Source organism: Xenopus tropicalis, chromosome 10, assembly GCF_000004195.4.
Source record: "Xenopus tropicalis strain Nigerian chromosome 10, UCB_Xtro_10.0, whole genome shotgun sequence".
NCBI lineage: Eukaryota > Metazoa > Chordata > Amphibia > Anura > Pipidae > Xenopus > Xenopus tropicalis.
Genome location: NC_030686.2, coordinates 55,957 through 71,615, shown reverse-complemented (window position 1 = coordinate 71,615; position 15,659 = coordinate 55,957). Strand labels below are relative to the sequence as shown.

Genomic DNA, 15,659 nt, shown 5'->3' with positions numbered 1-15,659 from the left:
CACATCTTGCCCCCTGGGTGCCTAGCTAGGCAGTACCGTGTAGCATTACCCTGTATCCCAGCACATCTTGCCCCCTGGGTACCTAGCTAGGCAGTACCGTGTAGCATTACCCTGTATCCCAGCACACCTTGCCCCCTGGGTACCTAGCTAGGCAGTACCGTGTAGCATTACCCTGTATCCCAGCACATCTTGCCCCCTGGGAGCCTAGCTAGGCAGTACCGTGTAGCATTACCCTGTATCCCAGCACACCTTGCCCCCTGGGTACCTAGCTAGGCAGTACCGTGTAGCATTGCCCTATATCCCAGCACATCTTGCCCCCTGGGAGCCTAGCTAGGCAGTACTGTGTAGCATTACCCTGTATCCCAGCACACCTTGCCCCCTGGGAGCCTAGCTAGGCAGTACTGTGTAGCATTACCCTGTATCCCAGCACATCTTGCCCCCTAGGTGCTTAGCTAGGCAGTACCGTGTAGCGTTACCCTATATCCCAGCACATCTTGCCCCCTGGGAGCCTAGCTAGGCAGTACCGTGTAGCATTACCCTATATCCCAGCACATCTTGCCCCCTGGGAGCCTAGCTAGGCAGTACCGTGTAGCATTACCCTATATCCCAGCACATCTTGCCCCCTGGGAGCCTAGCTAGGCAGTACCGTGTAGCATTACCCTATATCCCAGCACATCTTGCCCCCTGGGTACCTAGCTAGGCAGTACCGTGTAGCATTACCCTATATCCCAGCACATCTTGCCCCCTGGGTACCTAGCTAGGCAGTACCGTGTAGCGTTACCCTACATCCCAGCACATCTTGCCCCCTGGGAGCCTAGCTAGGCAGTACCGTGTAGCATTACCCTATATCCCAGCACATCTTGCCCCCTGGGAGCCTAGCTAGGCAGTACCGTGTAGCATTACCCTATATCCCAGCACATCTTGCCCCCTGGGTACCTAGCTAGGCAGTACCGTGTAGCGTTACCCTATATCCCAGCACATCTTGCCCCCTGGGAGCCTAGCTAGGCAGTACTGTGTAGCATTACCCTATATCCCAGCACATCTTGCCCCCTGGGAGCCTAGCTAGGCAGTACCGTGTAGCATTACCCTATATCCCAGCACATCTTGCCCCCTGGGAGCCTAGCTAGGCAGTACCGTGTAGCATTACCCTATATCCCAGCACATCTTGCCCCCTGGGTACCTAGCTAGGCAGTACTGTGTAGCTTTACCCTATATCCCAGCACATCTTGCCCCCTGGGTACCTAGCTAGGCAGTACTGTGTAGCTTTACCCTATATCCCAGCACATCTTGCCCCCTGGGTACCTAGCTAGGCAGTACCGTGTAGCATTACCCTATATCCCAGCACATCTTGCCCCCTGGGTACCTAGCTAGGCAGTACTGTGTAGCTTTACCCTATATCCCAGCACATCTTTCCCCCTGGGTACCTAGCTAGGGCAGGGCAACACAAGACATGAAGGAACAGTAACACAAGAAAATGAAATGAAAGCTTTATTAAAACATGGAGAAAAAGAAAAAAAGGCACTGGCTTCATAGCAGGTATGCACTGTAGAATACAATGGTGTTTTACACAACCTGTTATCTGCTAAGTAACCTAACACATGAAAAACCCACCGCAGGGAATGGCAGGAATGACCCACCAAAGGGAATGACAGGAAAGACCCACTGCAGGGAATTGTAGGAAAAACCCACCGCAGGGAATGGTAGGAAAGACCCACCGCAGGGAATCGCAGGAAAAACCCACCACAGGGAATGGTAGGAAAGACCCACCACAGGGAATCGCAGGGAAAACCCACCACAGGGAATGGTAGGAAAGACCCACCGCAGGGAATAGTAGGAAAGACCCACAACAGGGAATGGTAGGAAAGACCCACCACAGGGAAAACCCACCACAGGGAATGGTAGGAAAGACCCACCGCAGGGAATAGTAGGAAAGACCCACAACAGGGAATGGTAGGAAAGACCCACCGCAGGGAATGGTAGGAAAGACCCACCGCAGGGAATGGTAGGAAAGACCCACAACAGGGAATGGTAGGAAAAACCCACCACAGGGAATGGTAGGAAAGACCCACCGCAGGGAATAGTAGGAAAGACCCACAACAGGGAATGGTAGGAAAGACCCACCGCAGGGAATCGCAGGACAGACCCACCACAGGGAATCGCAGGACGGACCCATCGCAGGGAATCGCAGGACGGACCCACCGCAGGGAATCGCAGGACAGACCCACCGCAGGGAATCGCAGGACTGAATGCCTGTCTGGAAGAGACTTGCAAATTAAACATAATGGGGCGAAATCACAAAAGCGTTGATATTGAGACAAAATAAAATTGAGACAGACCTCTATCACAAACCTCTATCTCCTCTTCTGTTTATTTGTATTTTAAACAGTTTTCAGGTTTTGTCTTTTGTTATTTTACCGACAATTGTTTATGAATTTATCTTTAGCTCTTAGTAAATCTATCGGTGCCACCAAACCCAGTCCCACAGCTACAGGAGCCTTGGGATAAGGATTTTGCATTTCACTTCCTGTTATTTCATTTTAGGGACATTGCCTGAAGGCAATATTAGTTTTCTGCAGTAACTAGACTTCAGTTTTTTCAGGACATTCCCCTCTGTCAGTCAAATTCTTTTCTGTCACTCTGTCTTTCAGTCACATTCCCCTCTGTCTGTCAGTCACATTCCTCTGTGTCACTCTGTCAGTCACATTCCCCTATTTCAATCACCATTCCTTTCTGTCACTCAAATTCCCCTCGGTCACTCACAGTTCCCTCTGTCATTCTGCCCGTCACTCACATTCCCCTCTGTCAGTCACATTCCCCTATCACTCACATTCCCCTCTGTCACTCTGCCTGTTACTCACATTTCCCTCTGTCACTCACATTTCCCTCTGTCACTCTGCCTGTTACTCACATTTCCCTCTGTCACTCTGCCTGTTACTCACATTTCCCTCTGTCACTCACATTTCCCTCTGTCACTCTGCCTGTTACTCACATTTCCCTCTGTCACTCTGCCTGTTACTCACATTTCCCTCTGTCACTCACATTTCCCTCTGTCACTCTGCCTGTTACTCACATTTCCCTCTGTCACTCACATTCCCCTCTGTCACTCTGCCTGTTACTCACATTTCCCTCTGTCACTCACATTCCCCTCTGTCACTCTGCCTGTCATTCACATTCCACTCTGTCACTCACATTCCCCTCTGTCACTCTGCCTGTTACTCACATTTCCCTCTGTCACTCACATTCCCCTCTGTCACTCTGCCTGTTACTCACATTTCCCTCTGTCAGTCACATTCCCCTCTGTCACTCTGCCTGTTACTCACATTTCCCTCTGTCAGTCACATTCCCCTCTGTCGCTCTGTCTGTCAGTCAGTCACAAACCCCTCTGTCACTCACATTCCCCTCTGTCACTCTGCCTGTCACTCACAAACCCCTCTGTCACTCTGCCTGTCACTCACAAACCCCTCTGTCACTCACAAACCCCTCTGTCAATCTGTCTGTCAGTAAGAGTTGCTGCTGGTTGTCTTTAAAGGAGACATATTGGATAAATGAAAAACCCCTAACCCTGTAGGCAATTATGAATAACATACAGTGCCGGTTTCCCTTTGGGCTAAACATGAACCCTAACTGTAAAAGCGCATAATTCACTGGTATGTCTCCTTTAACAAGAAGAGTGAAGCTGGAAAATGGTCCCAGCAAATACCAGCTGAGCTTCCCCAATGTACTGTAGGTCTGGCGACCCTGTACTTCCTCTGATTTCCCTCCCCCCCCCCTTAGAGTTGCACCCATGGTCACGTTACCGGAAGCTCTGTTGGCGTCACTTAGCAACTGCGCCGGAAGTGCGGGTACGTGTTTGCGCACAGCACGTACAACTCCTGCGTGTGACGTCAGCACGGGGTGAGGCCGGTTGCAGAGCCTGAGAGGTGGGTAATTGACTGGAGCGGCGTGTGTTCGGCGGCAGTGAGGCAAGTTCTGTGCCCCGGCGGGTCCCGCTGCTTGTACTTCCCTTCATTGCTTTTCGGTAGTCTCTCTCTGTCCCATAGCCGCCCTCCCTGTATTCCCGCTACCCTTTCCTTCCCCCCGGCAACTCCCTCTATCCCTTTGTACCCCGCCACCCTCTGTAATCCCTCCTCTGAACTCTGCTCCCGTTACCCCCTCCCAACCCCGGCTGCCCCTTCTCTCTAACCCCCCCCCCCAACACTGTATCCCGGTAACCGCTTTCCCTCCTGTGTCCCCTCCCACATGTAACTCCTCCTCCCTCTGTGAAACCTCCTGTCTTATCTTTTCTCTGTACCTTGGTTACCCGGCCCGTCACTCTGTGAGCGGCTTTCCGTGCGTGCCCTGCATCGTGTCCCTTTCTCCCCTTGTCCCCACTTCTTCCCTCCGTCACACTGCGTCCCCTGTAACCCCCCAATCCCTTATGTACCAACCCTCAGTGCCCCGCCCCCTCACACACTGTACCCCTTCTAGTCAGGTGACCCTCTCCCCCTACTCTGTAACCCCTTCTCCCCCTGTAACCCCTTCCCTTATGTACCAACCTTCTGTTCCCTGGCCCCCCCCCCCCAACCCTCAGTGCCCTTCCCCCCCCGCCCCCTCACACACTGTACCCCTTCTAGTCAGGTGACCCTCTCCCCCTACTCTGTAACCCCCAATCCCTTATGTACCAACCTTCTGTTCCCTGTAACCCCCCCCCCCCCCAACCCTCCATACCCAGCCCCCTCACACACTGTATACTTTATAATTATGATGAGGACCAGCAATGAATTGAGCCTGGTGTGGCCCTGCACATAGGTGGCCAAATAGTAAACAATCTCATCCTTTGATGAGCTGTATCCTTGTGCGTTTTGCGCCGTCGGGTGTTACATCAGAGTGGGCAATACTGTACTGTGCAAGCTGCCAGCTCCCGTCATTCCATCATATACAGACTGGGGAGGCACCATAAGTATTTACTGTACTATGCAAGCTGCCAGCTCCAGTCATTTTATTATATACAGACTGGGGAGGCACCATAGGTATTTACTGTACTAGTTGCTCTTATTGGCACAGAAATACAGATAAACTCACACAATATTGCAGACAATGTAAAGTTTGTGTATTGTATGTGTTTGTGTGAAGTAAATATATACGCACATACTCATACCTAAATATCTTATTCTGGGTATAAAAGTCACCCCTACAAAATGGCAGGTTTTGGTTTAATTAGAAAAAAAAATCCTGTCAGAACTTATTCCACCTTTATTGCCATATTGCCCTCTATACACAAGCTGAAAACAAATCATAAACATTTTAGTGTCCAGGATGTTCAGAATCAACCAATCACATTCAGTCTGGATGGAACCATTAATAACTAAGCAGAGTATCCATCTACTTTGTCACAGAACCTTCACACCTCAGGTTTGTCTGTGGGCTTTTGCTTTTCCTTCTTTCACTAAAATGTTTCTGATTTGTTTTCAGCTTCTGTGCATAGAGGGCAATTTGGCAATAAAGGAGGAATAAGTTCTGACAGGAGTTAGCTTGGTTTCTTTTTGCAGGGGGTGCAGACTTTTTATATTCAGTGTATGTATAAACTTTGTGTTTATGGCAGGGGGGGGGTAAATGTTCAGGATAAGGGATCTAAACCCAGTTGTACCAGTGCAGGGCAGTAATATTCTAATTACTTTTATACACTTTAATTTTTCAATGTTACTGTTTCTTTAACATCAGTTCCCAACCCTACAGTATTTATGTGCCCATTGCTCTTTAAGCCCCCCTTCTGTTAACCCCTCATTTATAGCCCTTTTCCCTCTACGATATGTTCCTCTACCTCCCAGTTAGTGTATTATAGGGACTTTGTCACATAAACATGGAAGTTGAAAATTTTTGTCATTGGTGGCCCCTTGGAACTGCAGTGGGACAGGAGACCCAGAGAATATTCAGTAGGTCTATTATCTGAAGTCTTCATCTTCAAGGGAAGCCTTCTCTTCATCCTTCTTGCCAGGCAGCTTTAAGGGACAGTAACCCTAAGGGTGAAGACACATAGAGCTACTAGTAGCAGCTACTTGTCATGGCTGCTAAAACAGGCAGTGCTGATCATTTACTGATAACTGTCTGTGTGTGTTTAGCAGAGGCAATTCTCACATTTGTCTATGGCAAGGGATTTTCTGGTGTTTTGTAGCCGAGAAAAAGTAGTTGCTACTAGTAGCTCCGTGTGTCTTCACCCTAAAACACCTGCTAAAATGAAGATAATAAATAGGACTTGTATTGAAATTACTTTCTGCCTATTGTTTAAACTAGGGATGTACTGAATCCAGGTTTTAGTTTAGGATTTGGCCAAGATTCAGCCTTTTTCAGCAGAATTTGGTCGAATCCAAGTTCCTGGCCAAACTGAATCCTTAAAATTATGTGACTTTTTGTCACAAACACAAAAGTTGAAAATTTTTTGCCATGCGTGCAGCGCGCTCCTCTTTATCCTAATTTGCATATGCAGATTTGGGTTTGCCCGAACTCCAAATCTGAATTTGCATATGCAAATAATAATAAATAGTGTATTCGGTGCATCCCTACCATCTACTCACCTTTGTACTCTGCTCTGCATTTCCTTGAACTCTACTGATTTGTTTTGGGGGGTTCCATACACCCTACAAGTTCTTAGTGCTTTATCATTACTTTCCCTGCACTGCTGTGTTTTGACTATATAGTTATTGGGTTTTGCTTTTCTTTTTGCAGAAAATGGCTGTTAATGTCTATTCAACATCTGTGACTAGTGACAACCTGAGCCGCCATGATATGCTGGCATGGATCAACGAGTCCTTACAGCTGAACCTAACTAAAATCGAACAGTTGTGTTCAGGTACTCTTTGCCTTGGGCTGATAAGGAGAGGTTGGCAGGTAGCGGGGGGCTTAGTGTGCTCCCTCACTGGTCTGCCTTCAGATGATAGTTGAATAGTGCACTACTAATGTCTTTGTGCTTCCCTCGCAGGCAGTGTATATTGCCAGTTCATGGACATGCTTTTCCCTGGATCAGTCGTGCTGAAAAAAGTAAAATTTCAAGCAAAACTGGAACATGAATACATTCAAAACTTCAAGGTCCTGCAAGCGGGCTTCAAAAAAATGGGTGTGGATAAGGTAAGTTCTGAGTTTGTCCCCTTATCAAGTGTACTTGGTACAGCACTGCAATGCTACAGTTGCTCTTGATCCCTAGCTTTAGTAGTATCCCCATTATCAGACAGGGTTATATAGCACTATTAACTCTTCCAAAAGCTTCTCCCTGCTGGAGCAGTTTGGTGGTACAGGGTGAGAGACACAGAAACAAGACCAGGCTGTGGCCTTGTGTCACTCTACATAGCTGTACTGTGCGAACAGACACATTGCCTTAGTGTTTCTATAGAATGTCCCATTGTGATTCCAGGCAAAAGGTTGGTGTGCCCACCAATAGAAGGGGCTCCACAGCTTCAGTGGTGGGCAATGATAGGTGTCCTTTAAATAGCGGTACCCAGCAGGTGGCGTTTCTGTGCACAGTGGTGGGCCAAAAGGCTTTGGAGCAACAAGCAATTTGCTATGGTGAAACCTGATGGTTTGTGTATATGTGTATATATATATATATATATATATATATATATATATAATGTATTCCTGCCTCTCACTTTTCATCTTCTGTAGATCTATTCGTACCCTTTGAGTTCAAAGCAGCTTTTGCATGCTGAGGAAATTTGGGCCCTTTCTCCGGGCCCTTTCTCCAGGCCCATTTGCTGCAGGTTGGTTAAATGAGGCCACAGATCCTCAGTTGGATGGGGATCAGGGCTGTTACCGAGCCGTTGGAGGACACTTACCTTTTTGTACTTGAGCCTTTAGCCTTGTGTTTGTGCTGCTGATAGAAGCAGTTCTGCGTGTCCTCCTCAGTCCCTGCTAATGAAAACAACCCTAGGATTCAACAGCATTACCCGAAAGTGTTGATTCAACCCAGCTGTGATGTTGGCTAATGTTTTGTCCTTATGGGAGAACAAAATAGCTTTTTGATCAAAGCTTTTGTGTTATATGGTCTAAAGCAGTGCTGTCCAACTGGTGCATGCGGCCCGCGACCCCCCTCTGTGTGGCCCCCCACCTGTCTGGCTGCTTTGATGGCTTACCTTTGAGTAAGGTTTAAATGGTATCAGTACTGAGATTTACTGGCCCCCTGTATTGTTTTCACCTCAGATTCAGCCTGTAATCCCCCTGTATTGTTTAAAAATGCATTGTTCACCCCCTGCAGTGTTCGAACCTCAGGCTCAGGCTGTAATCACACACATTGTTCACCTGTTCACCCCTCCGACATTGTATGGCACACACAGGCAGCATAGGGCAGGCAGAGTATGGCTTACACTGGCAGCATAGGGCAGGCAGAGTATGGCACACACTGGCAGCATAGGGCAGGCAGAGTATGGCACACACTGGCAGCATAGGGCAGGCAGAGTATGGCACACACTGGCAGCATAGGGCAGGCAGAGTATGGCACACACTGGCAGCATAGGGCAGGCAGAGTATGGCACACACTGGCAGCATAGGGCAGGCAGAGTATGGCACACACTGGCAGCATAGGGCAGGCAGAGTATGGCACACACTGGCAGCATAGGGCAGGCAGAGTATGGCACACACTGGCAGCATAGGGCAGGCAGAGTGCTGCTTGTGTGTGCCATACTCTGCCTGCCCTATGCTACCTGTGGGAGGTGAACCTGGCAGGGGTTTGTTAGCAGTTGGAAATAGCCATTAAATGGTCCCTAAGGTGTGTAATTATATGCTGGGGGTTGCTTTGCTTTCCACGGGGAGGAGGAACTATATGGATTTAAAGGTATGTATTAATATGACATAATATAATTCTTTCACATATGAATGGCGGTTGATATCCCCGCAGTGAGGACCAAGCATTTGGGGTTTTTCTGCTCTACCACCATTGTGATAAAATGGGTGTGGTGTAAAAAAAGGGGAGTGGTCAAAACTGGCTTCCATTACCGGCCTGCTAGAGAAATTCCGGCCCTCGGCACTGCATAAGTTGGACAGCACTGGTCTAAAGCAAGCACTAGGGGAATATGTAGTATTTATTTTAATGACCTGTTCTTTTTCCTGAATTCTCATTACACAATTACAGTTTTCACCTCCTCACATCCAAACCTTTCTGTTTTTAGATAATTCCTGTGGACAAACTGGTAAAAGGAAAGTTCCAGGACAATTTTGAATTTGTGCAGTGGTTCAAAAAATTTTTCGATGCAAATTATGATGGGAAAGACTACGACCCTGTTGCAGCTCGTCAGGGACAGGAGTCGGCCCCAGTTCCAGTACTGGCTGCTCCAGTCCTGAACAAGCCTAAGAAACCTTTAGGCTCTGGAAACACAGGTACAGATCAGAATATATTTTACATCAAAAGTCAATTCCACCTTCTAGGTTTTTGGTAGATAAAAATATGGTTAATTGCCACATGGGGACATCTGAAAATATTCCAAACTATAAATCTTAAATAAATAAGGGACTTAATGACCCCAGAGGTAATAAACACATTAAAGATTACTTATAATAAAATAGCAAACTTTATTCACCAATACAGACAGCAAGTATTAAAAAGCCCTAACCCATAAAATAATTTATAAACGCCATTCATGGAAGGGCCCCTCCCTCCCCCCCCAAACACACCTATAAGCAGGATTGTTAGAAACACCAGTATATAGGAACATGCAGTCCAACTATAACTCACAACCTTGGCCACAGATTGTATTAGAGCTATAAAAAGATCCACAATGAATCATAACAAAACCAAAGTATATTGGGATTTCAACTCTATGTTTCACAGATGCAAATGCATATCCTCAAACGTTCAGCTGGTGCAATCAGAAAATTTGGCTGGTACACTCCTGTATGCCAAACATTTAAAGGAGAAATCCGTGATATTATTCACTCTCCGTTGAAGAAAGTTCACAGTCAGTGAAAGAGAGATATATGTATGTATATATATGTATATATATGTATATGTATATATGTATATAGATATCCAGTCTATAAATAGAAAATAATTTTCTTAGAAAATATTATAAGACGTAATACTTATCACCTCGGTTCACACAGCAGAGCATATCCAGTAATGATCTGATCCAGAATGTTCCGCACACTTGAGTCTCAAGATGCTTCTCAAGAAGCCATTCTAATGGTGAAACAATCGGCGAGGCTTAAACAGTTACCATAAGGTGGTGGGCCCCCCTTCCTGATTTTACTAGATAGTGCACAAATGTTTTCAAATATGAACATCTGAAACTCAAAAGCTCTGGACTCAAGCGTGCGGATCATTCTGGGCTTCTGACCCAGGTGGGTTTGTTGATATCATTACTGGATACGCTCTCCTGTATGAACTGAGATGATAGATAATGTACTAGCTGAACGTTTGAGGATATGCATTTGCATCTGTGAAACATAGAGTTGAAATCCCAATATACTTTGGTTTTGTTATGATTAATTATGGATCTTTTTATAGCTCTAATACAATCTGTGGCCAAGGTTGTGAGTTATTTATTTAAGATTTACAGATCAGAATACTTGTAGGTGTGTGGCCCCTTGCATGCATATTGTTATACGAATATAGAGCAAGTTGGCCTGTGATACCTGTAGGAACTTGTAGGACCCCCTCTGTATGCACAGCCTGTATGCACCTTCCCACCCACCCCCCCAACATCTGAAAAAAACTGTGTTTGTTTTAAGATGATATCTTAGGCCCCAGATATTCAACTGTCAGTGGTTTTCACTGGGTTCAAGGTTGATGTAATGTAAATCTGCCATATCCTTAGTATACTCACCTGTCTGCCCAGAGGTTTGTCTGTTATTCTTTATATAGCACCCACATATTCCTCAGTTCATTTCAGAGATTATACAGAATACCCACCATCAATTCTGCACCAGCAGTGTGCTTGCTTGTACATTTGTAATAGCCTTTTGTTGGGACCCCTGCCCACTTAAACCCCAGTCCTCCCCAGTTTTACCCCTTTTTCATCCCTGATCTGTTCACAACATTTTTGCCCCACATCTTTGTCAAAATTCTGCCCCACTCACCACAGCCCAGCTGGGTAGGACATTTACAAAAGGTTGCAATCCTCCTACCCTCTACTGATGTGAATGATGAAAAATCTCTGTAATGTGTTGACACTAAATACATAAAACACATGGTACAAAAGGCTTGCAGTCTTGCCTCCACTCTCCAACCCAACCTACATAAATATAATGGTTGGTGAAAAATGACTACATGAGCAAGACTTTTAGCAGGGGAAGTCCCACTAGCCCCTTGGTACATACAATACACAGACACAGGGACCGCAATTTTCTTGCAGGCTCCGTTCTGCCTAATGGTGCGTTGGGCGGTGTGTAGATTAATGTATTGTTTCCCAGCTGTTCTGTCCCTTGTGCCTAACTGTAGTAGGTGCCTCCATCCTGTGCTGCTTCTCAATGCTGTGCCTCTTCCAGATGAGAGTTTTGCTGGAGGATCTGAAGGAAAAGCTACAAGAACAGAGCCAGCACCAGGTTTAAAGAAAATGGCAAAAATTGGTACATGTTCTTGTCAGGGAGTGGGATGTCTGCACTGATATGAACTGGAGCACAGAGGCATCGGGGTGTCTATGGTTTACACAGTTTGCTGGCCAAGCACTTGCACACATACACACACACACACACTGTGCTCTATGGGCTTGTCACTAAGTCTCTGTGTGTCTCTCTCAGCTCCCCAAAGGACAGTGCCTGTTCAGAGGACTGCAGTAAGTAACAAGCCGCCGGCCCAAGGCATCAGCAAGAAGCCAGCGACTGTAGGGAATGGAGACGATGAGTCTGCAGAGCTCATTCAGCAGGTAAGTGCTTTGGGAAAGGAATCTGTTTGTGACGGGTTGATGTTCTATTTTGTCTGTTTAATAGGTGCACAAAGGGCTTCAGATTGGAGCTTAAATGGGACCTGTCACCCAGACATAAAAAGCTGTATAATAAAAGTCCTTTTCATATTAAACATGAAACCCAAATTCCTTTTTTTATTAACCCATCTATACCCATTATAAAGTCATTTACAAATCCCAGCTGTCAATCAGGTTACCTGCCCCACCTCTATGCCTTAGCCTGTCTGTGCTGGGCTTGATGCTGAGGTTCTTTACCTCCAGTCTGTAACTCTAAATCACATACTGATAATTTGCTAATTGCAATTGGGCTTTAAATTATTTAATAATCAATAAATCACTCGTGTGAGGTCTGGTCCTATGTACGCAGGCATCTTGTGAAAGATGTGACCCAGTAGAAGAAGAGCCACTAATGAGCTTTTTTCTGTTCTGTTGCAGATAAATGTACTGAAAATTACCGTTGAGGATCTAGAAAAGGAAAGAGACTTTTACTTTGGCAAATTGAGAAATATTGAGCTAATTTGTCAGGAGAATGAAGGTGAAAGTGACCCTGTTTTACAGAGGATTATAGAGATTCTATACGCCACAGACGTAAGTGCCCCCCGCGCATGCAGACCCTTGCCCATTGGGCTTTATTCTCCTTTTCCTAGTGCCAAGGGTCAGTAATGGGGTGGCAGGGCGAGTGGGGCTGACCATTAACTGGGCTTCTAAGATCTGCTCTCCAAGTGGCCATAATGGGGCAGTAAAATTAGTGGTGTTGGTATTGTACTCTGCCAGGCTGCTGGGGTGCCAGGGACTGGGTTAGTTTGGCTTTTTTGCAGCAGCGTGCCCTGGAATGGCAGCCAGTTTTCAGTGTGTAGAGTCCATTGGAGGGAAATATTCATTGGTCCAGTTGTTGCACCCACTGGTACAGCTGATTCTTTATAAATTAAACCAACATTTTATTGCTTTACATGTAGTCATTGGTAGTTCTTACTGGCCAATATATCCGTGTATGTATTTTAGGGACGTACCAAACCCAGAATTTTTGGTCCCAGAACTGAAGCCTACACAAGGGATTGGGCTAAATATGATATATATAAAATTGCCCCGTTCTACCCCAGTCCAATTCAGATTTGGATCCTAGATTGAGGAGATGGCTAGTTTAGCTGCAGTCACTTATTGCTGCCTCATACCTTTTTTTCTTCTCCCATACAGGAGGGCTTTGTCATACCTGATGAAGGAGCGCCCCCTGAAGACCAAGAAGAATATTAACCATACATACACCTGCATCGCAGTCGTTTATTGCCCAAATCATGTGCTTAACGTTAAATACCCCCTTTTATTCTCAGAGGGCTGTTTCTCTGCACGGAGGGGGCAGCACCTTTCCTTTTGAAAGTGCACTTTGCCAAAGTTTCACTCATTTTACAGTGCTTAGGGATTGGACATACTATGGTTTTGTGGCAGGAAAGTGTGTGTAATGGGCTGAGGAAGGTTCAGTTACTGGTCAGACTGTTATAGTGGTGTTGTACAGTATATATACCAATGCCTTAAGGGGTTTCTAAATGCTTTTCTAAGTCATACAGTAAATGTGTATGTGGGCAGCTCCTTGCAGTGTCTAGTGCTTGTGAGTAGGGACGTGCCGAGGTGCTGCTCCTTGCAGTGTATAGTGCTTGTGAGGAGGGACTTGCCCAAGGGGCTACTCCTTGCAGTGTATAGTGCTTTTGAGTAGGAACGTGCCAGAGGGGCTGCTCCTTGCAGTGTATAGTGCTTGTGAGTAGGGACGAACCCGAGGGGCTGCTCCTTGCAGTGTGTAGTGCTTGTGAGTAGGGACGTGCCCGAGGGGCTGCTCCTTGTGCCGAATCCTGCTGCTCTTCTTCTGCTCTGTCTGCACATGGAATTGAGATTGTGCCCCCCCCCGGCAGCCTGGGGGTTAACATGTACCTGTACTAAAATGAGATGAAATTTACCGAGTGGCAAACCTCTGAGTTATCAGCATTTCCCTTTTCACATGAATTTGTGTCCGACACCCTCTTCCTTTGTTTTAATATTGTGAGACCTTGTATTTATGTTCCTGTTGCGCCTCCTTCTTCTTCTGTACCTGCTGTGCCCCCCTGTGCCCCATTTCTCCAGGCTTCACCTCTGGAGCAGGAACCCTGCTGTTTTTACAATAAATTGGGATTTGGTGATGCCATAACAAGTGGGAATTGCTTTATTACACATTTACTTTTGCCCGTGATTGAGTAGCCGGCCACTTGCAGTGCTTTCTAGTCCTCTCCTGCCCTTTTACACTTACTCTCTTCTCCTTCTCTTTTTATTTGGTTTCACTTAGAGTTTTTCTACTTTAAATCATTTCTAAATAAAACTTCTGCATTTCAAGAGTTTACTAGAGTGCGTTGGACTGTTGTCTCTGTGTGATTGCCTGACTTGCCCCCTCTCATCCTCACATGGACAGGGTATTGGTGGGCACATCATTACAAGGGGGCGGGACATGGCCATATACAGCATTGGAGTGGTGGGATATGAACAGTAATATTTCCCTGTAGGCCGCCTTAGAGCTTTGTCATCCAACATATCAGAGTAGTCAGGAAACTCCCTATTAAAGGGACAGTAAACACCCCCTTCCAACATGAGCTTGGTTAGTAGGGCTTCTGCTCAACAGACTTTTTGCCTATTGTTTTAAATAAGAAATACCTATGGTTTCTGCTGCTTCTGGCACTAAAGACGAAGCCGTTTTTATTTTAGTTAGTACTTCCTGTCACTTCCTGACCCTAAACAACATCAAAGGAGCTGATAAAAGAAAATTTCCTATCATACTTACCATACATTTCTTTTCCTGGCCACTCCTCATGTCAGCAATACTATGGGTACCCAATGCCCCAGTTAGCCCTGTCCCTTCCCCACCAAAGTAATAAATGACCCACACCCCCTTACCATCTTGTCTAATAACTTAGTCCAAAGAGGGTGGGTTTGCTGACATGACCAGGAAAGCCACTAAACAAATTGCTCTTTTTATATAGGAAGGGAGAGTGGGATATTATACAGTTTAAACTAGGGATGTGCCTAATCCACAATTTTGTGATTTGGGTAAACTTTGTGAAAAATTTGGCTGAATGCCGAACTGATAAGGAAGAGTTAAAGAGAACTGTGCGCTGCATGCACACTGAAAATGTTTCACCTTCCGTGTTTGTGACAAGTCACATGATTTTAAGGATTTGGATTGGCCAGGAGTGTGGATTTGGCTTTATCCTCCCAATCCCACAAATACCTGCTGCACACATGATGTTGATAAGGACAAGGCATTGTGGATTATGTAGTTCCTGCATGCTGTCTGTAAGCTGTGGAGACGTTGTTACAATTTGTAACATCAGTGTTTTAGTCCCGTCCCTCCTCCCCTGCCAGGATTTGAAGCAGAAAGAGAAGGGCTGTTTTGCAGCTGGATTTAATTTCAACAAAAATTGGATTTATTCCTACTTTTTGAAGGAACAGATGACAGCGAGAGGTATATTAGGGTTTTCTGGGTTCATTAATTATGGTTCAGAAGCTGGAGTTCCCCTTTAATGTAAATGTATTAAAGGAAGTTGCAGCTTCTTTACTTGCAGTTCTTCCTGGTGCAGCAATGACACCTACAGGCACAGGGGTACTGGAAATAGCCACAAAGGAAACTAACCCCACTAGGTCTCCATTTATCTGCTGCAATTAGAGATAAGTTAGGTCCTGGGGCAACATGGAGAGGTGTCATTGCACCAACTGATTTTTTTATTTTTAAAGAACGAATGTAATTGTTAGTCTCATTTCCCAGTGGCCCCTGAAGCCTAT

At 46.0% G+C, this 15,659-nt stretch overlaps 1 protein-coding gene across 6 annotated transcripts; it reads left to right on the top strand.

Annotated features, from left to right (window-relative positions):
• Positions 1-3,811: 3,811 nt before the first annotated feature.
• mapre1 (microtubule associated protein RP/EB family member 1) lies at positions 3,812-14,226 on the top strand. Of its 6 annotated transcripts, none has more exons than XM_012971603.3 (8): positions 3,812-3,920; positions 6,703-6,826; positions 6,956-7,101; positions 9,135-9,342; positions 11,449-11,505; positions 11,701-11,825; positions 12,300-12,452; positions 13,059-14,226. In XM_012971603.3, exons 2-8 carry the CDS (start codon positions 6,706-6,708, stop codon positions 13,113-13,115), a joined length of 867 nt encoding a protein of 288 aa, XP_012827057.1. In that variant the 5' UTR covers positions 3,812-3,920; positions 6,703-6,705; the 3' UTR covers positions 13,116-14,226. The 6 variants fall into 6 exon arrangements, with proteins under 6 accessions (XP_012827057.1, XP_012827055.1, XP_012827056.1 ...); XM_012971601.3 differs by having other exon boundaries at positions 11,449-11,529; XM_012971602.3 differs by having other exon boundaries at positions 3,829-3,962.
• Positions 14,227-15,659: the final 1,433 nt, after the last annotated feature.

Excerpts from the sequence above, each read along its gene's own strand:
- mapre1 (XM_012971601.3), top strand. The coding sequence starts at position 6,706 with ATGGCTGTTAATGTCTATTCAACATCTGTGACTAGTGACAACCTGAGC. Across the intron at positions 9,343-11,448 it reads TTTAGGCTCTGGAAACACAG|ATGAGAGTTTTGCTGGAGGA; the intron begins GTACAGATCAGA and ends TGCCTCTTCCAG. Across the intron at positions 11,826-12,299 it reads CTGCAGAGCTCATTCAGCAG|ATAAATGTACTGAAAATTAC; the intron begins GTAAGTGCTTTG and ends GTTCTGTTGCAG.